General features: G+C 37.9%; 2 protein-coding genes across 3 annotated transcripts in view; one reads left to right on the top strand and one right to left on the bottom strand.

The window, feature by feature from the left end:
• The window catches only part of GNGT1 (G protein subunit gamma transducin 1), a 130,873-nt gene that overhangs the window by 21,404 nt on the left and 81,633 nt on the right, over window positions 1-27,836 (bottom strand). The window lies entirely within an intron of this gene.
• BET1 (Bet1 golgi vesicular membrane trafficking protein) lies at window positions 13,663-24,008 on the top strand. Of its 2 annotated transcripts, none has more exons than XM_045864687.3 (4): window positions 13,663-13,909; window positions 17,893-18,017; window positions 21,290-21,346; window positions 22,837-24,008. In XM_045864687.3, exons 1-4 carry the CDS (start codon window positions 13,891-13,893, stop codon window positions 22,990-22,992), a joined length of 357 nt encoding a protein of 118 aa, XP_045720643.1. In that variant the 5' UTR covers window positions 13,663-13,890; the 3' UTR covers window positions 22,993-24,008. The 2 variants fall into 2 exon arrangements, with proteins under 2 accessions (XP_045720643.1, XP_064431330.1); XM_064575260.1 differs by lacking the exon at window positions 13,663-13,909 and adding an exon at window positions 14,181-14,385.

The following is a 27,836-nucleotide window of genomic DNA, read 5'->3' on the forward strand; positions in this document are numbered from 1 at the left end:
TAATTTTTGAGAAACCTTATTTTTGTTACTTTGTGCAAATACCTTCTCTTTAACTTTTTTAAGGAAAAAATCTAAAGGAGGAAAAAGCAATAGAAACTAAATGTTTTAAGCTTCTAACAAATAAGAAGGGAATCAGCCTGTGTGTTGAAGGTGTTTTTTGGGGGTGGGAATAATTTCTAATTATATTTTAGTAAATACATTTTATTTCTCATGCAAAATGGGTTTTTAAGGAATATAATGTGAGGTTCTAGAAATGGAGGGTGAAACAAAGAGAGCAGAAACCTTTCCTACCATTATGTTGCCAGCCTATTGTATTTCAGCTTGTATACAGCATATTATAACCGCACGCGTATGTGTGAGTGCGTGTGTGCAGAAAGTAAGGATCCAAGTTAAAATTTAGGTTCACTACTGCCATCAAAACAAGTGCTCGGGTCTGAAATAAAATCCCGCCTCCTCTGATATACATACATACATACATACACACACACACACACGCACGTACACAGCTTAAAATAGCTGGGAACTTATATAAACATGAAAAATAGGTTTTATAAAAGCGGACTAAATTTTATGGAGCATGTGGGGAGAAAATAACTACTTTTGTTCTATACTTTTGCTTTAAGGATATTGAAGGGAAAGGAAATTTTTTCCTACCCTTCAAGGTCTTCTAACTGGACTAAAAAAATCAAATTTACCTGAGACAGATTAATAGGAGAAAAAAAATAAAAGTTTTATTCCATGTGCACAGAGACCCAATTATAAAATTGAGACCTAAAGAAGTTACCAAAGCAGATAGTTTCATACTTTGTTGGTAAGGAGACAATTAATCTGTGATGAATTGACAGGACAAAGAAAATTCAACTTTGGGAATTTCAAGTAGTAAGGAATACTAAACAGAATTTGGACTGGGGTAGGAAATAAGTAAAAAGTAACCAGGGTTGTTTATAAAGCTTTCTCACGCATCTCTGGTGATAAGGATGTCTCTTTACCTCCTGGTACAGGGAAGGTACCTTTCACAGGGGAGATCTATTTTCTGCTTTCAGGCCGACAGAGGAGGGTCTGAGTGCCCTTCTTGTACAGGTTATCTCTTCTGTAGCTTTTTTTTTTTTTTTTTTTTAAGATTTATTTATTGGAACGTGGTGGCTCAGTTGGTTAAGCGTCTGCTTTCAGCTCCGGTCATGATCTCAGGATCCTGGGATAGAGCCCTGTGACCAGCTTTCTGCTGAGTGTGGAGCCTGACAAGGGGCTAGATCCCAGGACCCTGAGATCATGACCTGAGCCAAAATCAAGAGTCTGCTGCTCATTCTACTGAGCCACCCAGGTGCCCCTGTAATTTTTATTTAAAATAATCAGTACGTTAAAGTGGCACATTTTGGGACTGCCTGCTCTTGGTCCCTACAGTATTCATGAAAGAGGTTTTTATTTTGTAGCTACTTAAACATTTCATCATTAGTTCCTAAAAGTTATGTTCCATTCACCATAGAGAAAATAAATACATGTTTAAGCTCTGGATTTCTGTTATATTTAGATTTTTAAAACTTTAGATGTAGTTTGCCAGTTCCCCTCCATTTTCTTTATTAATAGAACCAGTTCAGAATCTTGTGGTGGATCAGTTCCAGAATAGTTTCATTTTACCTGTAGAAATTTCAATTTTGTGGGTATTGTACTTTTCAATGTGTAATAGATATGCTCTGCCTTTATACTAACTTGCTCTATTTTAATTTTTACTGAGACTCTCATCTGTTTGCTTAAATCTTTATGCTTTAGGCCCATGTGTATTTCATGTATAGTTCAAACCAGGGCTCATTTTGTGTTTTAAAAGCATTGAACAAACCAGAAAATGCAACATACTATATACTGAGATAGAAAATGCTGAATTTGTTTTTTGTTTTTTAAGGAAAACATTTCAAATTTTATGAAGTAGCATTACATATACTCTACAATTCAGTTAAGAGCTAATAGAGATGCTAAGAAACAAGACCAAAAACTTAAAACGAAGAGATAAAAAACAATATAAACAGACCCACAGGTGAATCAGATGTTAAACCGTACATTAAGAACGTGTAATGAATATTTTCAAGAAAATAAGTGAAAAATCATCAGAACCTGATGGTTTCACCAATTAATTCTTCCAAATATGTAAGGAATTAGGCTGGCATAACCTTGATTCTAAACCTGAGAAGTCATTATGAGAAAGAAAAATTACAAGTAAATTTCTCTTATAAATAAAGATAAATAAATCTTTAACAGATATTATCAAATCAAGGTAAATAGTATATAAACAAAGAATATTATATCATGGCCAAATTGAGTTCATCCTGAGAATGTAGAAGTGGTTTAACATTTGGAAACCAATTTAATTCACCACATTTAAAGATTTTAAAAGCTGATCATCTCAGTAGGTTCAGAAAAAGATAACATTCTACAACCATTAATGATTTTTTTAGAACCCTCTTGGCAAACCGGGAATATAAACTTCTTTAATCTGGCAAACTATTTATGAGAAGGATCTATTTACTTAATGTTATAAGTGCTGAAAGTTTTCACCTTGAATTTGGAAATAAGTTCACCACTGTTCAACATTGGATTGGAAGTACTAACCAGTATAATAAAGAAAAAGATAGAAAAGGTAATAGGACCACAGATTATAATGAAGAAATAAAATAGTCTACTTTTTATAGACAATTTGCTTGAATCTATAAGAATTCAGTTTTATTTAATTTTTATATACCAGCAACAGAAAATAAATTCTTAAGAAAGACACCATTTATAATAACATCAAAAATATCAATACATAGGGATACTGTTAGCCAAAACTATGCAAGATTTCTACACAGAAGACTATAGAACATTACTGTGAGAAACTGAGGAAACCTAACATAAATATAAAGATATCATTGCTCTCCTAATGCAGTGCAATCCCAGTAAAAATAGCAAGAGGATTTTTTAAAGGAAAACCTGACAAGTTGTTTTTCTAAAAATTCTATAAAACTGCAAAGGGGGCAGGGTGCCTGGGTGGCTCAGTCGGTTGAGTGTCTGCTTTCTGCTCAGGTCATGACCCCCAGCATCCCGGGATCGAGCCCCACCTCGGGCTCCCGCCTTGGGCTCCCTGCTCGACAGAGGGTCTGTTTCTCCCTTTCCCTCTGCCCCTCACCCCCACTCATGCTCTCACTCTCTCTCTCTCTCTCTCTCAAATAAATAAATAAAATCTTAAAAAAAAAAACTGCAAAGGGGGCATAGTTAAGACATTCTTCAAGAAGAAGAACATGGTAGGAAGACTTGTTCTACTGAATATTGAGTCTTGTTGTAAAGCTATATAGGATAGTATGTTGCTGATGAAAGGATACAGAGTAAAACCTATGAAAATTATTTTAAAAGAATATAAGAATAGGGGCACCTGTGTGACTCAGTCATTAAGGTCTGCCTTCCCCTCAGGTCACTATCCCAGGGCCCTGGGATCAAACCCCGCATCGGGCTCCCTGCTCAGCGGTAAGCCTGCTTCTCCCTCTCCCACTCCCCCTGCTTGTGTTCCCTCTCTCGCTGTGTATCTCTCTGTCAAATAAATAAATAAAATCTTTAAAAAAAAAAAAAGGATATAAGAATAGACCAGTGGAATAAGATAGTTTATAAAAAGGCCATAGGGGGCACCTGGGTGGCTCAGTCGTTAAGCGTCTGCCTTCGGCTCAGGTCATGATCCCAGGGTCCTGGGATCGAGTCCCACATCGGGTTCCCTCCTCGGCGGGAAGCCTGCTCTCCCTCTCCCACTCCCACTGCTTGTGTTCCTGCTCTCGCTATCTCTGTCTCTGTCAAATAAATAAATAAAATCTTAAAAAAATAAAATAAAAAATAAATAAAAAATAAAAAGGCCATAGGTATAGAGGTTTATGAGGAAGGATTGGGGGACAGGAAAAAAAATTTTCAACAATAATGAAAATGAGAAAATTGGTTATTCATACAGGAAAAAAAAGCAACTTGATTCCTATCTCATAACATAAACAAAACCAATTATAGGTAAAGTATAGATATAAAAGTGAATAACAAAATACTAATAATTTAGAGTGCTAGAGAGATTCAGATGTTTACTGCATTGTTCCTCAAAAGTGTGAATAGCAAAAATCATACACAGCCCTCACCTTTGGTGTATCTCCAGATGACTTCAGGAAAGCTAAAACATAACTATTCATCCATTCCCCCAATAAATCATGGAGAATTCATTGAATGCCATTAAATAGTGATGAGACAAGGTTAGAGTTCTGGTGTATTTGAGGGGAGTGGACCTAAAAACAAGGAATTAAGAAGCAAGATTTAAGGTATTTGAAACTTACAATAATAATGTTAGTTTGGGAATGGAAAGAAAGGGGCAAATGGAAAGAAAGGGGCAAATCAAAAGGACATTTCAATAGGACTTAGCAGCTGGATTGGTACCAGGGGCAGAGTGGGAAGGAGTCTAAATGACCCAGAGGTTTTGGGCCTTATCCTTTTCTTAAGGATAGAAAATCAGGAAGGCAAACTGGTTTGGGAGAGAAAATTATTGAGTTTGAGATGACATAGGCATATGCAAATGGAAATGCCCAAAGAAATAAGTTATTGGCAGTAAAGAAAGGGGCAAGGCCTAGAGCGATGGAATAGGATATTTAGTAGTGTCTGCAGACAAATGACACATGGCTAGTCACTGTCTGTCTCAATTCCCTCACATCTGTTCCTTGAGTTACAATTGCGGCATCATCTGCATACGCAGATCACTAGCCTGGTTTTGGGACGGAGGGGAGAGGACAAGTGCTGATATTAACAGAGACTGACAACTTCTGCTGAGAGCTGCCTTTGAGTAACTCTTTTGAGTCACACAGAACATTGATTGAAATTTTAAACTAGCCTTGTCTTAACACCTTCTAGATAAAGAGATGTTTCACTAGACTCTGGCAAGCCACTCCATTATTTCGCTAGCATTAGAATCTGTCAGCCACCTTCTTTCATCAATTAAACCTCACCCAGTAGAATGTTAGTAGGGGATGATGCTACATCTGAGGACTAATCCACTTAACTTCTTCAGGTGGGCTAAGGGAGGATACCAGTCATCTGATATGGAAGAAAATCCTCTTCATGACTCCTCTTTTCCTATTCTTTCCAGTATAGGGATAAGGCAATATATAAATATTCATGGCCATGCATGATGGATGTCATTGGCTACCATTCCTCTAATGGATGGCACCTGGATGCAAAAAAAAAAAAGTTATTCTTTAATGGAATAAAGTTCTAAATGATCCAAATTTCAGAGGAGTGTGTAAGCATGAATATTTATGTAACACATTACCATTTAAAAACATTTTTTTCTCCTTTCAAAGCTTCCTAATTGAGCTATAAAAATTCATGTTAGCCTAGAATTAGGCATCCATGCTAAGTGCCCAGAAGTGCCATAGTAACACTTTAATCAAGTTTGGGGGCTGGGACTGAGGTGGCAAATTTTCTCTCCCTTACTCCTAAGAAATCAGTTTTCTAATTCTTTCTATAAGAATTTTTATTTACACATAATTCCTTGCTAATAGTCACTGATCAAACTACCTTTTGACTTTGGGGCCATATTTAAAAGAATTGGGGGGGGGCGGAGGAGGTACTTTAGGAGTTGAAGAAGTCAAATTCTTAATGTCTCCCATCTAGCCATAAGCAGCTTTTATGGGCAAGTAAACAATGAAGCAAAGATTTACTTTATTACTGCAACAGGTATTGTAGGGGACAAGGGCAGACCACCATTCATTAATTTTAAATTACATTAGCAAAATTATTTTGAGTTAAAAGCCATCAGAACCCAGCGGATTTAGGAAAAGCTCTTTACCTCCCTATCCCCACTGCCTAAATTTACATTGGAAAGGAGAGCCTACACCACAAAGAGAGCTATTAACAGAGTTGCCTTTTTACCTAAGAAACTTATCTGCATAATAGGGTAACCTTTGTTTTCCAAACATTTCCTCTCACCTTCCAGCTAATGGGCTTCCTCCTATTTGTATCCCTAGACCCCTAACTCTCTCCTTAGCTCGGAATGTCATAGAAGTCTCTTGTTGCCTGTCTTTGGAATTTCACATCTGTGTGGATTCCCCCTATGTACAAAATTAAATTTGATTTTTTCCTGTTAATCTCTCTCATGTAAATGTAATTCTTAGTTGAGCTAGAAGAATCTTGGACAGAAGAAAATTTTCTCCTCCCCAACAGTATAAATTTGGACTCCATTTTAATGCCAGAAATGATCTTCTTATAGAAAAGAAAAACAAAACTTGCTATAGAAGAATTTAAAATTAATGAATTCCTCTGTTTCATTAAAATGTGGGAATTGGATTTGATTTCAGAATCCCTTTCAATAATGAATAGGTTCTAAACACATATGAGGGAATTCAGACCGTCTTTCTGTAGACAGTCTGTGTGGAAGCCACAGTTTGAGGTTTCATCTCCACCGCAGGGAGTGGCAGAGAACTCAGTGTGTTTCAAATAAGATTAGCCCTTTATCTTGCCTCTGCAGAGAAGATGGTCTTCTGACCCCAATAAAGAAAATTCAATAAAATAAACAGCAGTGAAGGTAGATGGCCAAACTCACCTGGGTTAGGAATACAAATCATTGCCCTTACTAACAAACCATAATTTTTATGGCCAGTTTATGATAGTGATAAAGTCCCAGTGATGTGTGTGAGCACATAGCCTTTTCTTTCTTTCTTTTTTTAACATTTTATTTATTTATTTGAGAGAAAGAGGATGTGAGAGAGAGAGAGAGAGAGCATAAGATGGGGGAGGGTCAGAGGGAGAAGCAGACTCCCTGCTGACGCAGGACTGATCCCGGGGTCCAGGATCATGACCTGAGATGAAGGCAGTCACTTAACCAACTGAGCCACCCAGGCACCCCAGCCTTTACTTTTCTAAGCTACTCCATGAATCTGTTTATTGTTTAGAACAGAGACCAAGAACTTTTATGCAAATGATCAAGCTGCACACATGCTTTAATGTACTAATAAATAATATTTTTTCCTACCCTTGCAACCACTTCTTAGAGAATCTTCTCTGCCCAAACTTCTGGAAATCCTATCACTCATCATCAGCTGATTGAACTAATCAGGAATGGGCACCTTACTCACTTTTGACCAATTAGACTTTCTCTTCCAGAAAACTGGGATTGGGACACTGCCTGAGACACATTATTATAGGGTTCAAACTAAAGGATCAGAGAGACATAGGGCTAAAACATAGGATAGTTATGGAAATCTAATTTTCAGAAGAATAAAGTAGATGAGAAATGTGGAGAAGAGACACCACATAGACCCAGGGAAACAAAATTGGCTTCGTCTACCATCTTCTAGTCATATAAAAGTAACCTGTTTTCTAACTTGTAACACAAAAATGCTCTTGTTTCTGAGGCATCTGGCTGGCTCAGTTGGTGAAGCATGCCACTACTGATCTCAGGGTTGTGGGTTCAAGCCCCATGTTGACTGTAGAGATTACTTAAAAATTTTTTTTTAAATGCTCTTGCTTCCATCTAGTTTCTTTCATTCAATATTTGTGAAATTCATCTATGCTGTTGTATGTTGTCTAAGGCTTTCAATTATCATTCCATAAAGTGCTAATGTATGCATTTGCTACAGTTTATTTATCCATTTCTTCTGTGGATGGGCAACTACACTGTTTCTGGTTTGTAGGTTTTGTGCATAGTGCAACTCTGACCATTCTTTTGTTGTGCATATGTTCACCTATTGTTAGTATATGCCTAAGAACAGAAGTGGCAGTTCATGGGCATATGTGTACATTTCAGCTTTAGTAGATATTGCAAAACCCTTATCCAAGGTGGTTATACTAATTTACACATCCATCAGTAGCATTTGAGAGTTCTGGTTGCTTCACATCCAAATCTCTATGAACACATGGCATTGTATGTGTATATATATATACAGCCATTTTGAAGGAGGCATAGTGTTATTTCACTATGGTTTTTATTTGCATATTTCTGACGTCAAATGATGTTGAGCAACATTTCAAATATCTATTGGTCATTTGGATATCCTCTTTTGTAAACAGCTTTTCAAGTTTTTGCCCATTTTTTAACTGAGTTGACTATCTTTTCCTTTTTAATTTGTGGGAATTCTTTATGTATTCCCCATATTAGTCCTTTGTCAGATACATGTTTTGCAAATACCATATTCCATTAGTGACTTGTCTTTACACTTCACTAATGATGCTGTTTAATGAACAGGAGTTCTTTTTTTTTAATGTAATATAATTTATCAAATTTTCCTTTTTTTGGTTAATGCTTTTTGTGTCCTATTTAGGATATCCTTTCTAACCCAAAGATACATATATTTTTCTTAAGGTTTTATTTCACCTTTCATTTTAGGCCTGTTACCCATCTCTTACTGAGTTTGGATAAGAAAGAGGTAGGGGTAGTAATTGTTTTTATCATATGAATATAAATTGAATGAGTGCTATTTACTGAAAAAAATGACCTTTTCTCCATTGTGTTATAGTGTCAACTTTGCATAAGTCAAGTGACATTATATAATGTACAAAGTGGAGATCTGTTGATATAGATGTACCATAAAGCAAATTAAGAAGTCTCAAATCAGTTGCAGGAAAAAACTACTGAAAGCACAAATAAATTTTAAGGGAACCACCACACTTGATCCTCCTGGAATGTGGGTGTCCAACAGTGTGATTCTTGGTTCATGATTTAAATCACTTTAATGTTATGTAGTGCTCTGACACCATTACATTCAGTCTGTAAGAATAAAAGGAACCAAATATTGAAGATATAAATATTTGACCATTGCAGCTGACAGTGGGATTATGGTTAATAACGGACAAGGTGATAAACTTATTTTTTTAGGCTCTGACTACAGAGTACTCCTATGTAATAAACTAAGGCAAACTGAAATAAGACAACTTGGGTACATTTGTGACATAGTCTTGGCCCAATTTTAGAAATCAAGAGTAGTGAGGCCACTGTGTGCAATACAACAAAAATATTAGGTGACTGTCTCCTACATGACAATTGATAGCATTTTCTACCCCTGAACAGCTTATTGAAAATGATCTCCCAAATATACATAACTAATCTGTACTATTGGGAAAAAACAAGTCAGCAAGCAAAGTAATTAAATAACATGTCTGTCAAAGTGTCTAACAGTGCTGCACAAATAAAACTACATTGTGTACTTCATTTTTCCTTTTGTGCTTTGAATGTATCAGTATAATTCAATACAGTTCTTGAGGAATAAATGCTATTAAAATAAAATGACTATCAACTTGACTAAATTAGTCTTGAATATAGGCAACGCAGAGCCTTTTAAAATGTACACCAATATTTTCTAGGCAATGGAAATTAAACCTATCATCTTTAATCTAAAATGATGTTTTAGAAATGTCAAAGATGTCTCTAAAATTGGAATATTAAAAGGGCAGCCTATGCAAAGTGCCCGTTTTGAAACTTAGCTCTACTGTAGGTTCAGATACTCAAAGGAAAAGAAAAACCAACAACACAAAATTACTGATTAACTGACATTCAGGAAGGAATCATTTCCCAGAATGAGGTCTTAGTAACACAACAGAGTTGCTGGAAGAGTGAAACATCTTGGAGTGAAACACGAGATAGAGCCTCATCTCTGGGATCGCACCTCATCACTCAGGTTGTTGGGATTCTGCCTGCTTTGAGGAAATTTTTTCTACTGCCTGTACATGCCAAGTCACAAGCATTTCACTCATCTATGGCTCATTAACCACCTACTGCAGACAAAAATCAACTTGGTGGGTGGTTGGGGAGAACGATGCAACTTATGACCTCTTCCCCTCCTTCTTCTTTCCTTTTGCTTTTTTTTTTTTTTTCTTTTTGCTTGGGGCATTACAGGTAGACTCCATTCTCTTGCTTTCTTGAATTACACTACATAGTTATTTCACCTTGATCAATTTCTCCCTGTGGGTATATATTCTATATTCGCTCACTCTCTCCCTTTGTAAATGAAGTCTAATGGAACAATGGAGCATGCATATAAGCAAAAGAGATATGTGCAATATACATATTTATTGTTTCTTACCACCCCATTTACACGTAACATTTGCCTTGCCCCATGAACATAGAATTCCAGTGGACCCATAATGCATGGGAGTTCAGAAAACTCAAAATGAATATAACCATGTCAAGTCTGTGACTTAGTAAGTGTGGGTACTGACAGCCCCAAAGGGCCACATGTTCTTCTTGAACTAGCACTTCTTCTGCAGAAAGAAAAAATATCCAAGGATCTCTATCATATTCCTCCTTATTCATCTGACTTCCTTGCATTAGCCTGTTACATTGAAAATGGTAACAGGAAAGGAAAGGAAAGGAAAGGAAAGGAAAGGAAAGGAAAGGAAAGGAAAGGAAAGGAAAGGAAAGGAAAGGAAAGGAAAGGAAAGGAAAAGAGAGGAGAGGAGAGGAGAGGAGAGGAGAGGAGAGGAGACGAAAGGAAAGGAAAGGAAAAGGTAGAGCAACCCATAATTCCTTTTCTTTTCAATCCCTCCTAACTCACCAGTAAGCTGAAGGTAATGTGTTAGTAGAGTATCAAGACACAGTGCATATCAAGACATGGAATAAAAACAGTTGAGTTAGTTTTGTACAGTACTTCTATAAAATACATACTCGTATATGAGCTATGAAATCCGAATTGTGTGATTTTGGTAATTTCACATATGAGTTAAATGCTCTCATGTGTGAATTTAAAACTGTGTCATTGCACAATGTAAAGATGAAGGGTAAAAATCATGTTAATAATTTAACATTTCCTTTTTTTTAAATTAGAAGGGCATTAAATAACAAAGAAAACATGATAAGTTGGTAAGTGGTAGACATTGTGACAAAAGAAAAAAGCTTTATTTTTTAGTACCTTTAACTGCACTTTTTTCCTGCTCTTTGAATGAAGGGTACTGCACTTTTGTTTGGCACTGGGCTGCATAAATCATGCAGTTGGCTCTGCTGAAGACTTTTCAGTTGCAATTGTGTGCTTCATTTTTACTAATTATGGCTGAGAGGACTACATCAGTACTAGCACCATATTCCTGAGTTATGGAAAGGAAAGATCAAATTTGTGGCTCTTTGACAACTCCTTGAAAATTTTCTTGGCATTTTCAAGAAGTTTTGAGTAAAACTAATACCTTCCCAAACGCAATAACAAAAATAGGTTTTTTTTTTTAAATTCTATTTCTTCTACAATGATATTGCCTTATTTTATCATGATTATAATTTTTTTTCCTACTGGTTTTCACTGAAAAGATGTAGTATCTCAGCTGTACGATGGGCTACATAGACTTTGGCCAGCATAAGAGCCTCAATAACCACGTGCTTGCTAGGGCTGGGTTGGGAAACTTACCATCATCTGTATCCAGGAGAAAAGTGTTTTAAGTGCCAAATAACTAACTTATAAGCTTTTTTTCCCCATATATATACATATATATATGTATATATACACACACACACACTAAATTTGCTTAATGATTGGAAAATTTGTTAATGTTTATTTGAGAGCTTGGTGGGTTATTGTCCTTTGGATTAGCCCTAGTCAGGAAGAGGCAGGACATATGGACAGGAAGCAGAATACAGGGGGAAAATAAGTTTCAAATTTTGTACAAAGATTCAGACATTTCCTACTCATTTTCTTGCTTCTGTAATGACTACTAGGGGTACTTATTTTAAGTCATTTTTAATCATTCCTTTCTTTAGTCATTCAGTCATTCAAACCCTCAGAGATTAGGCGTTTTCTATGAAATTTTCCTATGAGAATAGAGAAAAATTTCAAAATGCTATTTATCTCAAAGAATTTTGTTCATCTTCAATCAGTAAGAAGAGTTAGGCATTTTAACTTGAAAAGAAAAAGAAAATAATAAAAATAAATGATAAATGATAAAATAGAATTCCCTGTAGTCTTGTCAGTTGTGGTCACATGTAATAACTATTCTTCTATGTATTAAAATCCATCTTTTCCAATTCATCTTTTGAATGCCTGTTCTTCTCAATTGCTACCATTGTAATTTGAGACTGGCAACAGTAGCCATAAACAACTGCCTATATTTGGACTTTTAGGTCACGAGCTCAATATAAACCAGGTTTGCCTGTCTTGAGTTCTATTCTTGCTATATTTTATTACTCTCCCCCCCGCTTTTAGCTATTTTCTCATATCTCCCTACTATGTAAGGGAAGTAGCTTATAAGAGGACAAGTACACATGTAATTTAAATGGTCTGTTTAGGTAAACTTAACATTATGTTTTTAAAAAGGACTTTCATATGAGAAAGCCTTCTTTCAATAAGATGATTTTTCTGACATGTTTTGTTTATAGAACATGTGTACTTTTTACAAAAGGAGGGACTGTCGGGCTCCTGGGTGGCTCAGATGGTTGGGCGTCTGCTTTCGGCTCGGGTCATGATCCCGGGGTCCTGGGATCGAGTCCCACATCAGGCTCCCTGCTCCTTGGGGAGCCTGCTTCTCCCTCTGTCTCTCATGAATAAATAAAGTCTTATTTAAAAAACAAAAAACAAAAGGAGGGACTGTCACAGATTGTAAATTAAAAAGGGACGCCATGGGGCACCTGAGTGGCTCAGATGGTTACGTGTCTGCCTTCGGCTCAGGTCATGATCCTAGGGTCCTGGGATCAAGCCCCCCAGTTTATTTCCCAGGTTAATTACTTTTATCAAAAATTGTTTTCGTGTGCAACCTTAAGACAGATTTTTGTGCCACTACTACAGTCAATGTTCATATTGGGAAACTATGAGGGACCACTAAAATTATCAGAGTTGCATTCTCAGAAATCTTTAGTATGGAGATTATTCCACTGCCATACAGCAGCAACAACAAAACCGCAAACACCCAGTGGTTTTTAAGCATCTACTGTGTATCAGATTAAAAAAAAAACAAACAAAAAACTGTTATTTCATTTAATCCTCACGATAATCCTGCGAGATAAAATGATATTCTAGGACTAACTCGGATTCCCGTACCACCCCACCCTTGCCAAGAGGCTTTTAAACCCTTACATTGGCACATTACCATGTGTAAATAGCATTTCCATATTCTTTGTGTACATTTAAAAGGTCTAAGTGGGAGAGAGTTTAGGGGGTCCTTCGTCCTTAACAGCTAATGGCCCTGCCTGGTTATTTCTAGAAATGCAACCAATCCAGTAACAGGGAACTAATTTTTTTAGTGCCTCGAGAAACCCTGTTCCTTCTGTTGACCGCTTCATTCCGCGCATGAGTCTTAATCCACGGGACCTGGTTTTCTCTACTGGGTGACCCAGCACAAATCTGTTACCCTCCTCCTCCTTCCGTTCTGTGGGTCCCAGATGACTTATGTGTGAGATCAGAAACTTGGATAAAGTTTTCCTGGACTTTCCCTGAACTGACTCTAGATGTCAGAGGAAGTAAGAGGAGGAATCAGGAAAGATTAGTCAACCAACCTCTCAAAGTCTAGAAGGGCAGACCTACGGGGTTAAACTCGGGGGTGGGGGGGCGACACACTGAGAGCAAGGTCCAGGTTGCCGCAGGCCCAGCAGCGAAGACCCAACGCCCAGAAACCCTGAGTCCGAGCCCCCACAGCACCCGCCCCTCTCCGGAAGCCCCGCCCGCTCCGGGAGCCGCGTTCACGCCACGCCCCGGTCTCACTGCCTGCGTCGACGGTGAACTACATTTCCCAGAATGCGATTCAAGCCGCCTCGCAAGGCAGCAATAAGTGTCTGGGTGACGCCATCAGCCGGCGCGATGTTTAGACTCTAGTGATGTCGTGGCGCTTTGGGGAGAGAAGTTGGTGTTTCTCTGGGCTCTGGTACTGAAGACGCCGTCCGGCGGACCCCGGCCCCTTCCTACCCACCCCTCCATCTGCTTTTTTCTTCCCTACTCTGGCAGGATGAGGCGTGCAGGCCTGGGTAAGAAGAGGGCTGAGGTTCGAAGTTCGGGGGTCCCAGAACCGGCCGTGCTGGGCGCGGGGACGCGGAAGGAAATCGGACTAGTCTTACGTCACTGGAATCTGGGCCAGAAAGCAGGATGTATGGAGGGGTCTTTGGAGGCGGAACCAAGTAGAAACACACCATTTGTACCAGATCTTAGGGGTTTCCTTTAGTTTGGTTCAGTCCCAAGTTTGAATGGTAGGTTTATAGAGAGTAGTGGGGGAATGGGGGTGGGGTATGTACAGGTGCCAACTGAATTACCAAGTTTTTTAGTGTTATCGACTGTCAGGGAGTGATTACGAAACCTCCTGAGTTTCCTCAAGTCTGGCTTCGGTGTCTCGTACTCCACTCGTCCTGGATGTTAGTTTTTTCAGAAGCAAAATTTGAAGAATGAATGTTGCATGCGAAGCATACTAATAGCAGTCATATTAATCTGGTAACAGTGAATTGCAAAGGTAAATGTACCTGTCGTTATTGTTAAAGGCTGTAGTATGTAACATCGGGGTCAAAGGCCATTAAACCCAGAACATTTTTTATCTGAGTCTTGTTCCACTGTGAAAACTTAGGAAACAGGTTCACCAAGCACAAGGACTTTGAAGGGGCCATTATAACGTACAGCTAATAAAACAGCATTTTCTGGGTTTTGAAACTCTCTATTAAGAGACTATTTTTTAAAAGAAAAGAAAAAAAACCCTGCTAAATCAGCGTACAGCATACCTGAGAAAATAAGTGGGGTATTTGAAAAAAGGTAATGTTACCTTTTTCAGTGGTTACAATTAAATGGAAAAAGGAATAAAAAAGTTTTTCAAAAGTGTCAGGTATTTAAAGTTGGTGAAAGTTGCCAGTAACTTTAGACTTGCTCATTGATTTAAAAATTGTAGTATGAGAAAGAGCTTTTGAAAAATAAAACTTTTATGAATACTTGGCCAAGTAAATTGTAGAGAAAAAAATAATATAGAGCAGTTTAGTTTTATATGCCTAAATGTTTTTTTCTTTTTATCGCTATGAATAATAACAAACATTTATTGTGTACTTAAAGTTAGCTCTAGGTATACAATTGATTGTGGCCCTGTTTGTGCTCCCACAGCTTCCAGTCTAGTTGGTGAGTAGGAACATAGTACAAGGTGATAGTTGCACATACAAATAGCAAATAAGTTATACAGCTAGTGTCGTAGGGATTTCAGAGATAGAGCATTGCTTACTTTGTAGAGACATAAAAACTCGAACCAGAGCTTGATTAATGGAGGGTGAGAGAGGCAAGTTCCAGTTGGAAGCAAGACTCCCTCCCCCCCCGTACCCCCGAAAAGTTGTAGGACTAGAATTAGGAATGGTGTGTATAAGGGATTATTATTAAGCCAGTGTGATTAAAGTAGGAGACATGGAACCAGAACCCCATTGAGGAGATACTTTGAGTGCCAGGCCAAGGAGTTTAGATCTCATTAATAGGCCCTTTGGCTCCCTTGAATGTTTTGTTGCAGCAGTGTGCCATGATAAATTGCAGAAAAGGGACTTGAGAAGCTGTGGTTCTCAGCCCTGACTGTACATTAGAATCACCTGGAGAGCTTTTAAGGCACTGATACCTGGACTGCAGCCCAGACTAATTATATTAGAATCTCTAGGATAGAGCCTCCTTCTCCACACCCCCCCCCCCCGCCCCCCCGGAAGCTCCCTTGTAGTTGAGTGGAGAGATGCTTGCTTAAGTGTCTTTTGCTATCATTTACATTGGTATAATGTGATTTTTTTTATTCTGGATTTTTTTTTTTTTTCCCAAGTATCAGATTGTATTGACCTGGAATTTTAAACTTGGGACAAATAAGCTGAAGATGTTCATGTGGCACACTTCCCATGAATCTCTAAATGACTTGGCTCAGTTATTGATAGAAACTACCCTAAAGAAGTAGCATTTGTCTAAATGGACAAAGACTGAGGATGATCTTTGGCATTCACTAGCTTTCCTACAACTTTTCATACTATATTTGGAGTTTTATGGATAGTGTATCAGCAACTGAGGGAAAATTTGAGGAATGCAACTTCCGGAACATACCTGTTTAACATTTTGTTGTGGTTTTTGTAGTGGTGGGAATTGTCTTAAGTGTCTGCTGTATATAGTCATTAGGTACAGGGGATATAGAAGTATGAGACACTGTCTCTGCCCTCAAAGAAGTTTATGATTCCATTCTTGGCAAAGGCAGGCACATTCAAAGTTGAAACAGTGAAGTCAGATTCTATTTATTAATTCATTTACCAGTATTTATTGAGTGTGCCTTACTTTGTGTGTGTTTGTGTGTGTATACTTTGTGGGGGATATACAGCCATGAGTGATACAAATTTAGTTTCTGCCCTTATAGTATCATCTAGAGTGTGATATTATTGTGTACAGTAAGAGCTGTAAGAAATCAGAGGGAGTTTTGCCTTTAAGAGAAAGTGAGGTTTGTGCCATGTCTTGAAAGAGCTTCCTATTTACACCTCAACCATCTTCAACTACCATCACTGACTGCTACTTCCTGTCCTTCCATCTTTCACTGTCCCTGTTGCTTCATCTACTCTTTGAGTTTACAAAGACCTAGTCCCTGTATCATTCCTTTCCCTCATTTCTCCATTGAAACTGCTTCTATCCCTGTCCATTGCAGTCCCCACATTCCATATATTTACCTTCTCTTTTGGCAAGCGATCTCAGCCTCTTGGGGCTCTTTTCTTCAGCCCCGACGCTGTAAACCTCTTGATCAAACTCCTGATCAATCCAACCATCCAGATTCTCCCAGGCTAACTCTGCTGATGAGCACTTCTTCAGAAAAATCACACATCCAGGAGGATTGACACCACCACAGTATGTTGCTTCAGCCAGGATCATTTTATCCCCCTAGGACCCATGTAGTCCTAGTCATTTTCCCCCATTATTCTCTTTATTGCTTTTTCCCAATGATACCCTTCCTTAAAGACAGTCTTATCTCTTCCTTTATGAGAAAATTGATGGTATCAATTGTTTTTTTAAAAAAAGTGGTTAGGGCGCCTGGGTGGCTCAGTCGGTTAAGCGACTGCCTTCGGCTCAGGTCATGATCCTGGAGTCCCTGGATCGAGTCCCGCATCGGGCTCCCTGCTCGGCAGGGAGCCTGCTTCTCCCTCTGACACTCCCCACTCTCATGTGCTCTCTCTCTCATTCTCTCTCTGTCAAATAAATAAATAAAATCTTAAAAAAAAAAAAAGTGGTTAACACCCTCAACTATGCTTTCCTGTCTCAGTCCTCTAGCACATTTATATACAGACTCACTCTCCAAGGCTCACTCCACCTATTTGATTGCCTGATGAATACCAAGTACTTTATGAGGCAGTAGCTGGGACTATGTATTCTCAGTGCAGTTCCCTAGAAGATAAGCTCCCAACAGTAGTACCTAGAAAGAGAAATGGATGTGACACATAGGAGTTTCTGAAATATCTGTTGAATGAATGCATGTCCCTCTAACTCTCAGCTAATGTTCTCCGTAAGTTATTCCAGCTCTCTTCTATTTAAAAGAAAGAGATACCAGTAAAGGACCCCCCTTTGCCATGAGCTCCCTCCTGCTATGTTTATCCTCTTTCTCCCTTTTCCTTCATAGCCCGTCTTCTTCAATAGATAGTTGACGCTACTACTTTTAGGTCCTTTTTTAAAATTTGTACTTCTAGGGAACGAGGAATGTATCCTGAATATCCTTGTATATCGGTGCCTATTTTAGTGTCTTGTGGGCAATCAATAAGCAGTAAGTAAGTATAAAAATGAATTGAACATTCTTTGTGTAAAAGAGGGCATAAAAAGAATTGCTCTGATCTCTATTTGGTTATTAATTTTTAAAAATTCCTTTGAAGTGTGAATATTACAGACATACGTGGTCTGCAACGCCCTCCAGGGGTCTTTTTTGGTTCTTTCCTATCAAGGTTTCAAAAGTGGCTTGTTTTTGCTACAACTATACTGTGACTGATCCTTGCAGGTGAAGGAGCACCTCCTGGCAACTATGGGAACTATAGCTATGCTAACAGTGGCTATAGTGCCTGTGAAGAAGAAAACGAGAGACTCACTGAAAGTCTGAGAAGCAAAGTAACTGCCATAAAATCTGTAAGTATTTAACAGATGTTATATACTGTCAAATTTATGTATTTATGTACATATGTATTACATACTTATAAACTGTTTATGTTATTGGCATCATACTAAGGAATTCAGTTACCCAAGTTGTGTCTTGTTCAGCAAGGTCAAAATGCACTCAAAATTTAAACATGATTTGAGTAGAAGATTAGAAGATGTGGCCAATCAAAACATATGGTACATTTATTTTTTTTAAGCTTCCACTGTTTTTTTGTGGGTAAATCTACAGTACTGTATGTTGTCTACTGTGTGTTGTCTGTAGTAATGTCTCAGAGCAGTCCATCTTCTGCCCCAAGCAGCTCTTTTCCTGACTTTTCTTCTTCTTGTATTCTGAGCTACACATCTCAGTGTTTCATGTTTCTACCTTTGTACCTCATGTCAGTCACTTGAGTTTTGTGCTTCTTTCTTTCTGTTTCTACTTTTCTTTCTTTCTTTTTTAAAGATTTTTTATTTATTTATTTGACAGAGACAGCAAGAGAGGGAACACAAGCGGGGGGAGTGGGAGAGGGAGAAGCAGGCTTCCCGCGGAGCAGGGAGCCCGAGGCAGGGCTCGATCCCAGGACCCCGGGATCATGACCTGAGCCGAAGGCAGACGCTTAACGACTGAGCCACCCAGGCGCCCCTGTTTCTACTTTTCTATTTCGGATACTATCCCCTGGTTTTCTCAGGTGAACTACTGAGGGAGCCTCTTAACCTGTTTGTTCCTTGTTTTTTGCACATTCTATTCTGAGCTACATACTGTCACCACAGCCATCTTTTTGGAGTGTTTTTTAAATTACATCATATGCTCCCAGAAGTCTCCAGTGTCTTCCCATGATGTAAGAATGATATTCACACTCTGTAGCTTGATCAGATAAGTCCTTCAAAGATTGTCCACAGCTTTTCAGACCTTATGCTCTGCACTCCTGGAATGTGTATATGTTTTCTGCCAGACAGATTAGAGTAGTCTCTGTTGTGTGGATGCTGGCTGTCTACTTGCACTCCCATATCTTTGATCCTGCTCTCCTTTGCCTTAGCAGTGTCCTCCCTCCTTATATTCACTGAAGGCTTGCCCATAGTAAAGGCTCCACTTCACTGCACTCCTTCCTTCTTGAAACCTTTACCTGATTACCACATCAAAAGTAACTTTTTTTCCATGTGAACATAAGACCATTTGTACCATTTCTCTAGCATGTATCGCATAGGGATCTGCATTGGAATTATTTGTATGTAAAAGAAATTTACCAGAATGTAGGGTTTTCTACTGTATTTATTTTGATCTTTTACACAGCACCTAAGCATAATTCCTTATTGGTGGTATTGAGCTTAATATGTATTAAATAAAGGAATTACAAAAAGGTGATTTTAACAGCGTATGTGATTGATTCTATATTACATTAAACACACTATACACTAATAGAGCATTCAGTAGAAGCTCATGTTGCCAAAACTTAATTGGTATTTCATTAGTCTTTGGAAAATAGAATTGCATTCAGCCTGGAGACTATTACATTCTGAAACGAGTATTGTTTTCAAAGTCATATTAAATCAAAAGGAGTTGATCAGTGAACTAAGTAATACTGTATAATGTTACAATTTAGAAAATCAACATTTAGAGGGAATTAAGAATTAAATGTTCTTCATTTTTTTGTTTTTTAAACTCCAACATTGATAATTTAGGCTCCTTGTTAGAAGAAAGCTTTTTTTCCCCTGGAAATTTCTTTCCTTGGCATGAATGACAGTTGTAGAAAGTAGTTAGGTGATTTGGGCTATTTAGCTTTATAGTTGCTTTATCATCTCTGAATTATTAAATTGGGGAAAAAAGCTCATGTTCTGATCTATAGAATTCTAGTACAGTTTTGTGTCAGTATCACCCCATATACTTTACACCACAAGATAAGTTGAGAACAATTTTTGCAGTGGTTTGCCAAGATTTTCATTTGTTGCTTGTAATTTATCCAAATATCTTGGAAGTAAAGCCTTTGATGAATTTGTCATATAAAGTATTAAATAGGTTTTGGTCTGAATAGCAGCCATAACCACATAAATAGCATTTCTTTTAGGCTCAGCCTCTTTCTGTATAGCTCAGGGTGGAGGTAACAATAACTTAATAAATTTTTTTCCAATTTATTATCATCTTTTCTTTTTATTTAAAGATTTTTATTTATTTGACAGAGAGCGAGTGTGTGCATGCACAAGCAGTGGGAGCGGCAGGCAGAGGGAGAGGGAAGCAGGCTCTCCTCTGAGCAGAGAGCCTGACATGGGGCTCGATTCCAGGACCCTGGGATCATGACCTGAGCCAAAGGCAGACGCTTAACCACCTGAACCACCCAGGCACCCTTATTATCATATTTTAAAGAAAAATACCTTTAGAATCTAAATAAGTAACCAGTTTAGGCATATATTCAAAGTAATATCCCACTTCATTAAAAAAATATTAAATACTTAATGTAGATTTGAATTGGTAAGATGGGTACTTGTATATATCTTTTTAAACATAAAGAGGGGGGCGACTGGGTGGCTCAGTCAGTTAAGCATCTGCCTTCAGTTCAGGCCATGATCCCAGGGTCCTGGGATTGAGCCCCACGTCGTCGGGCTCCTTGCTCAGCAGGGAGCCTGCTTCTCCCTCTCCCGCTGCTCCCCTGCCCCTGCTCTCTCTATCTCAAATAAATAAATAAAATCTTAAGGGCGCCTGGGTGGCTCAGTCGTTAAGCGTCTGCCTTCAGCTCAGGTCATGATCCCAGAGTCCTGGGATCGAGTCCCACATCGGGCTACCTGCTCAGCGGGAAGCCTGCTTCTCCCTCTCCCACTCCCCCTGCTTGTGTTCCTGCTCTCGCTGTCTCTCTCTGTGTCAAATAAATAAATAAAGTCTAAAAAAAAAAAAAAATCTTAAAAAAAATAAAGAAGAAAATATACAGATAAATGATGTTGTATAAATATAAAGAGAGGAAGAAAAAAGCATGCAAGGCTAAGAGATTCAGAGAGAAGTATGTACCAAAATTAAAAGATGGAATTGAGTATTAAGATGAAATCAAAATGAAGAGCAGGGAGACAATATCCATAGTTGGGAAGGAGTAGAAATTCTAAATTTGTTTTCCTTTAATGTCAGTGGGAAAAATATCAGAAGAAAGTATATGTATTTTATATTTTTAGAAGACAGTTTTATTTGAGAAAATGAGTATGCTTAGAGTGGTATTATTTTTACTTTATGACACTTAAATACCTTCATATGAGTAATAATGTATGTGCTTTTTTTTAAATAGCTTTCCATTGAAATAGGCCATGAGGTTAAACATCAAAATAAATTATTAGCTGAAATGGTAAGTGGTTCTGACTTTAAATTGAAGAAATTTGATCTAATATTCTCAATTTTAGTATGTTAATCATTTTAACTTTTATCCATTTTGAAATTAGAAATTATAAGTCCTGGATTCCTGCCCTTTTGTATCTCATTGCTTTGAAATAATAAGTTTATTTATTTTCCCATTTTTCATCTTGCCTAACACAAGTGGGAGGATGAGGTAGAAGCCACTGAATCTTTCATCTTGTATTTAGAAACACTGTTAAGACTCAGGACAAATGGCTGTTTTGAGTGTTCTTGGAGATCTCAATGGATACAGACTACCAAGTAATCAAAAACCACTTCATATCCAACCAGCTGAATGTCTTTCACTTAATGTGAGCCCATTTCTTTTGCTTGATCTCCTAAAATCACTTCTGAACAAATCAATAAGATTTGAACATAGTAACATCCCAGAGCCTTTTATCTCAAGTCTCAGTAAGCTCAGCAACATATATCTTTTCTTGTAGAGCCTCTTTCCATTCCTGAATGTTTATTTTGGATGTCACTTCTCTGGACCTTCCCTAGTTTCTCCACTTGCTTTTAAAATTGTATTATTCAAAAATGAATATGGCATTAAAAAATGAATATGGCATTGAAAGCAACGTTCATATGGAGGTTGTACATTAGAATCACCGGGGGAACTTTCTGAAAATATTTATGCCTGGTTCCCAATCTAAATATACTGATAAAGAATTTCAGGGGAAGGACCTATACATACGTATTGTGAAAAAAGAAAGTGTCCCAGGTCATTGTGATACATAACCCTGGTGAAGAACTATAGACTTAAAGTGCTTGAAGTCCATAGAACCTGAGCTGTGCAAAGGCTGTCATTATGCTGGGGCCTTTACATCTGAGGATATTGAGATTTCTGTGAAAGTGCAGTATTTCTAATCCACACCTAGTCCTCTCATCTTAAGGACTTAATATGGTAGTTTTCCCCATCCATATTTATAGTCTTAACCATGATATTCTCTTTACTTTTAATAGACTCTACTGTACTTCAAGGTCAGCCATCTAAATAAAAGGATCTTAAAAGTAAAGTACATTTAACTGCTAACCATATTAAATTTTGGATGAATTATTGTACTGAATTCACCAGCCATTTGACCTGGAGGAGCAGTGCCCCAACAAAAACAGAAAACACCTGTATGATAATAGACAAACTACATACCTTTATTGTTAATGTTTTTTTAATTCACATGATTGGGAAAAGACCTAAATAGTTTGGGATTTTGAATTACTCTGGTGCTGAAAGAAATGTTTATTGGATAATGAAAGAGCTTTTTATTCATTGAGAGAATTACTCTGTTTTGCACGGAGTAATCAGACTTGATTATCCAAGTTACAAACAGGCTCCTGAATTAATTAAACATTAAAAATGTATTCTAATAACAGTATATTCAATTACTTAAATGTGCATATGTAGGATATTAGAATCTAACTTTTGTTTTCCTTTTCTCCTCACAGGATTCACAATTTGATTCTACAACTGGATTTCTAGGTAAAACTATGGGAAAACTGAAGATTTTATCTAGAGGGAGCCAAACAAAGCTGCTGTGCTATATGATGCTGTTTTCATTGTTTGTCTTTTTTGTCATTTATTGGATTATTAAACTGAGGTGATGCAAGTGAGTGAGTTTGGAATTTGTTCCAGCTTAACTGTTTGGAGTGCCACTTTGGTAAAAAATCAGCATCAAAACATTCCGAGTTTTCAAATGTTAATGATTTTTTCCATTGAGGATTACTGAATTTTACTTGTTTTATAAATCACATTAGATAACACAGTGCTCTTTGAATACTGTTGCTTAATGATACATTTTTTTGCCCCTATTTTCAGGGGTATTGAGATGGCCTGAAGACACTCTGGCCCTAACAATTTTTTTTCCTGTTGTTCGCTGTCAGATTAAATAGCCATCTAATACTCTGCTGTTAGCATAAATGTAGGCTTATGTTCCATGTGAAGAAACTTAGTGGGAGAATAACAGAATCCCTAGAGAGCCTAATGCTGACCTCTTGAGGTAGTGAACAAGTTTGTGAGGGAATGGTGTATGTATTTTCGCTAATTGTCGTCAGCCCTGATAATGTACTGCCCTTTCCTCCTCTCTTTGGTTAAAATTGCTTAGGCTGATTTCCTTTTACCTACAGTTTTCCTCAAAAATTTTGATGACATGACCCTCTTTCCCCTCTGCCCAATGACCTCATCTTTTACTAAAGTTTGTTATTTTGGCACAGTTCTTGTAGGGCCCAAAACAAATGTATACCAGTCTAGTTATTGTTTTATATTAACTTTATACAGACCATTGACTTGGCTTATAATAGTTCAATGATTTTAGCTACTTAGGTAGGCCATTTGGTTATCATTTGTGACAGAATGATGTGAAGCTAAAGTAATTGCTAAGCTCTGAATGGAAATAAAATTAACTGCCTCTGCTTTATTATGTGTTCAAAATAGATATTGAAAGTACTCAGGCATTGAACTTGGGGTTAAGAGTGTTGTTGCTTTAATCCAGTATATTTGTTTACGGAAAGGAAAACAAAGATGGATAGGAAGAAATATTAAGGTGTTCTTAAATACTCTGTATTACTACTATTTGGAATTTGTCCATTTATGGGCTCTAAAAATAAAATTTTTAATGAAATGTATGGTCTTTGTTGCCTCTTTGTTCAAGTCTCTGTCTCTCTCTTTTTTTTAACATAGAAACTGAGAAATGGTCCTGAAAATAGGTCCCAAACTAAATCCGGAAAAGATAATATATTTATATTATTTCAGAACTTGCTTCAACAAGTTGTTATTATTATTATTTATTTTGATAAATCATGACTGCAATTTCAAAAATCTCTTTAATTTCCTATATTTTTAGTTGAAAGTATCTTACCTTTGATTCTGCTGAGTGTGCCATCCTTTTTTGTTCATCCCTAATTACCTATCAGTTCAGGTCCTGTCTTTGGCTGTGTTTGTCATCACTTGGGCCTCTACTTGACAGAAACACCAGAACTGAGAAGGGTTAAGTGACTTCACATATAAGAAACAGCCCTGCCCACGCCCCCCCCAAAAACCCAAAGAAACAGGCCTGAGGTCCTGTGATGTGATGTGAGAGACTCTGATTTGAGTTAGATGATCTGAGTTCAGATCTCCGTTCCTTCCCTTGCTCAATGTTTTTGGGCCTGTTTCTTCATTAAATCACCTATTTCATAGGATTGTTGTCAGAGGTAGATAATTTATTGAAAATACGTGACACACAATCACTCAATAAATGTTAGTTCTCCCTATCCTTAACACACACATCAGAAAAGTGACTTATTTTAAGAGCAAGACAGTATGGTGGTTTCAGGCTTTGAGGTGATGCTGTGACTTCCAAGCAGAAATGCCTCTCAATTAGAGATTGATTCAGTTTTCAAGAATTATTTAACTGTGTATTCTGTGCCAATTATGTGACATCAGAGCTTGGGAAGACTCATTTTCAATAATTAAAATTGTAAAAGGAAGAGCAGAAGGCCAAAGAAAAAATGATTGGAAGATGGGAACAGAAGAGAATCAACAGTGGAAGTAAATGAGAACAAAGCCTTGGGAAAACCAGTGATGGCAAGTGAAGGATGGATTTCAAGGTTAAGGTTTAGCTGTTAGATGACAATCTTGGTAAAGTACTAAAACACTATTCTAGGGGCGCCTGGGTGGCTCAGATGGTTAAGCATCTGTCTTTGGCTCAGTTCATGATCTCTAGGTCCTGGGATCGAGCCCCACGTCAGGCTGGGAGCCCGCTGAGCCGGGAGCTGGCTTCTCCCTCTCCCTCTGCTTGTGCTCTGTCTGTCTCTGTGTCTCTCTTTCAAACGAATTAAAAAAAAACAAAAACTATTTCAATATTGGATATTATCAAGGGGATGGGGATTTCAGGGAAAGGGGCTTGGGGTGATATAAACGTGATTCTCATCACTGCACTGTCCACATTTCTTATTGATGATTCTTTTTTTAGAATTGCCTAAGGTCCCTAACTAGCATTTCCTATTACTCCCTCATCACTGCCTTGGCTGAGATTCTTGGGAGGCAGGAGACTCCTCTGGAAGGGCCTGTCCTGCCCTGTCATAGACTTTTTAGCAGTACCTTTTCTCCTCCCGTTTGGGGGATCCCTAGCAAAAAGTACTCCCAGAAACAAAATTTGGGGGAAACATCAAATATGGAAAAGCTCTAATCCTTTATAATCTTTTACAAACCCATTGCTAACTCTGAAAAATACCTTATTGCTATAGGTGCCTGGGAAGTTGGTCATAATAGTTGAACTGGCAACATATCCACATTATAGTTTTTATTCAAACAACAAAAGACTTGCAGATATTTGGGTGATGGGTGATACACTATAAATTCTATATTTTAAATGGTTAGCAAATTCAGGAAACAATTTATGAAAATCCCAAATGTCCAAATTTTTCTGCAAAGTATCTACTCACTTCATTTCACTAGGAGTTGGTCCTTGGAAGTACTGACATATTTGCAAATGATAGAAAGTATAACTTTACCTGCACCATCCCCTATGGACACAAGGTGTAGGTCTCTACAATGAGCAAAGGGAGAATTATACATATTACTGCTGGAATTTAAATTAGCATGGAAATTAATTCATGGATACTCCTTGAATAGAGAATAGCTGTTAAACCTAAAACAAATATGCATCATCTTAAACATCAGAATTCTGGAACAGAAAACCCCAGCACCTGCACCCATAGAGAGCTGCTAGTTCTAAAAAATAAACTAGTTGTCCTAATTTTTCAGTGCTCTCAAATTTCAAATTATATGTATTGAATTTGCTTCCTTGTAAAGAAAGTGGGAAAAGTGCTTGATAATTTGGGTACATTCAGTCAGTAAATAACTTCATCAGGCTATACTGATGAATAACCTTTGACTAAGTATTTACTGGGAAGCAGAATAGCATCGTAGCTGAGACTGAAAGCTCTGGGGTCACCCTGCCTGAGCCTAAATTCTGGTTCCCACTCACACTATGAGTTTGGGCTGATGGCCTTTCCACCTCAGTTACTCTATTTGTAAAAGAGCAGTAAAAATTTTGTGTAGGTAGTGGTAACACACAGCATTACCGGGCTACTGAAGTGCTATTCCTCATAAAGAAGTTAGAATGGGTTCCTGGGACTCAGTAGTACTTCTGGGGTCAGGACACTTAGGAATCTAATGGGTCCCGTTCACCCACATGTTGCTGAAACAGTTTTAGCCGCTTTCTCCCTGCTGCCGGGCACCCACCCCACCTACCACCATCCTGCTGGGGCTAGAAGCAGCTATTTGTGTTCCTTCTGCTAGCGAGAGGTCGCCAGTTTCTGGAATTTAGTGCATTAGGTTTTTTGCAGCCTCAGCAATCTGATGGGATTTTTTAAAAACCTATGATTTTCCAGTATGTCTAGCTTATATGGGTTCTTAGAAGGAGAGCAACAGACGTCAACTTTGAAAGCATAAATCTGAAGAGAGAAATTTAGAAAGTTCTCTACCTGTACAAGTTTCATAAACAGTTGGTAAACATTCTATTTCCTTTTACTTTTTCTACAGTTATATATATATATATATATTTAAAGATTTTATTTATTTATTTGACAGAGAGAGACACAGCGAGAGAGGGAACACAAGCGGGGGGGAGTGGGAGAGGGAGAAGCAGGCTTCCCGCGGAGCAGGGAGCCCCATGCAGGGCTCGATCCCAGGACCCTGGGATCATGACCTGAGCCGAAGGCAGACGCTTAACTACTGAGCAACCCAGGTGCCCCCTCTTCTCTTTTTTTAAAAGATTTTATTTATTTATTTGACGGAGAGAGAGTTAGCGAGAGCAGGAACACAAGCAGGGGGAGCGGGAGAGGGAGAAGCAAGCTTCCTGCCGAGCAGGGAGCCTGATGCGGGGCTCAATCCCAGGACCCTGGAATCATGACCCGAGCAGAAGGCAGAAGCTTAACGACTGAGCCACCCAGGCGCCCCTACAGTTATATTTTTAAATTCTCGTTTGAAACTTACTGAATTACTGGTTGAGGCACGGGGTGCAAATAATTTTCTTTTTAACTTACAAAGGGCCAGCCAGTTATTCTCACAGTAAATACTGGAGAACACTTTCTTCTTCTTCTATATTGTTAGAGTATAAGATAGGGTCTTTTTCTGGAGTATGTATTTTGTTCTACCCAATTTTTTATCCTTGCACCAGTACCACGCTTTTTAATTATTGTACTTTTGTAGTGTTTTAATAGCTAATAGATACCTATTCATTCTTTCTGATGAACTTCATTATACTTGAATAATATTTTAATAAAACATAGTAGATTTTGACAAGAACCATATTAATCTTTTATAATATCCTCTGAAAAAAATCTCTAAAATGTTTCCCTAATTGGAAGGTTGGATTTTGACTCCAAGCAAATTTATCTTTTCCTTTCATTATATGTTAATGTTTCATGGTATAGTGGTAAGCCAGCTTTCTGGGGCTAGGAGT

This window comes from Mirounga angustirostris, unplaced genomic scaffold (genome assembly GCF_029215605.1).
Source record: "Mirounga angustirostris isolate CCGP_5_RB_7025 unplaced genomic scaffold, mMirAng1.0.hap1 SCAF_12, whole genome shotgun sequence".
In the NCBI taxonomy this organism is placed as follows: Eukaryota; Metazoa; Chordata; class Mammalia; order Carnivora; family Phocidae; genus Mirounga; species Mirounga angustirostris.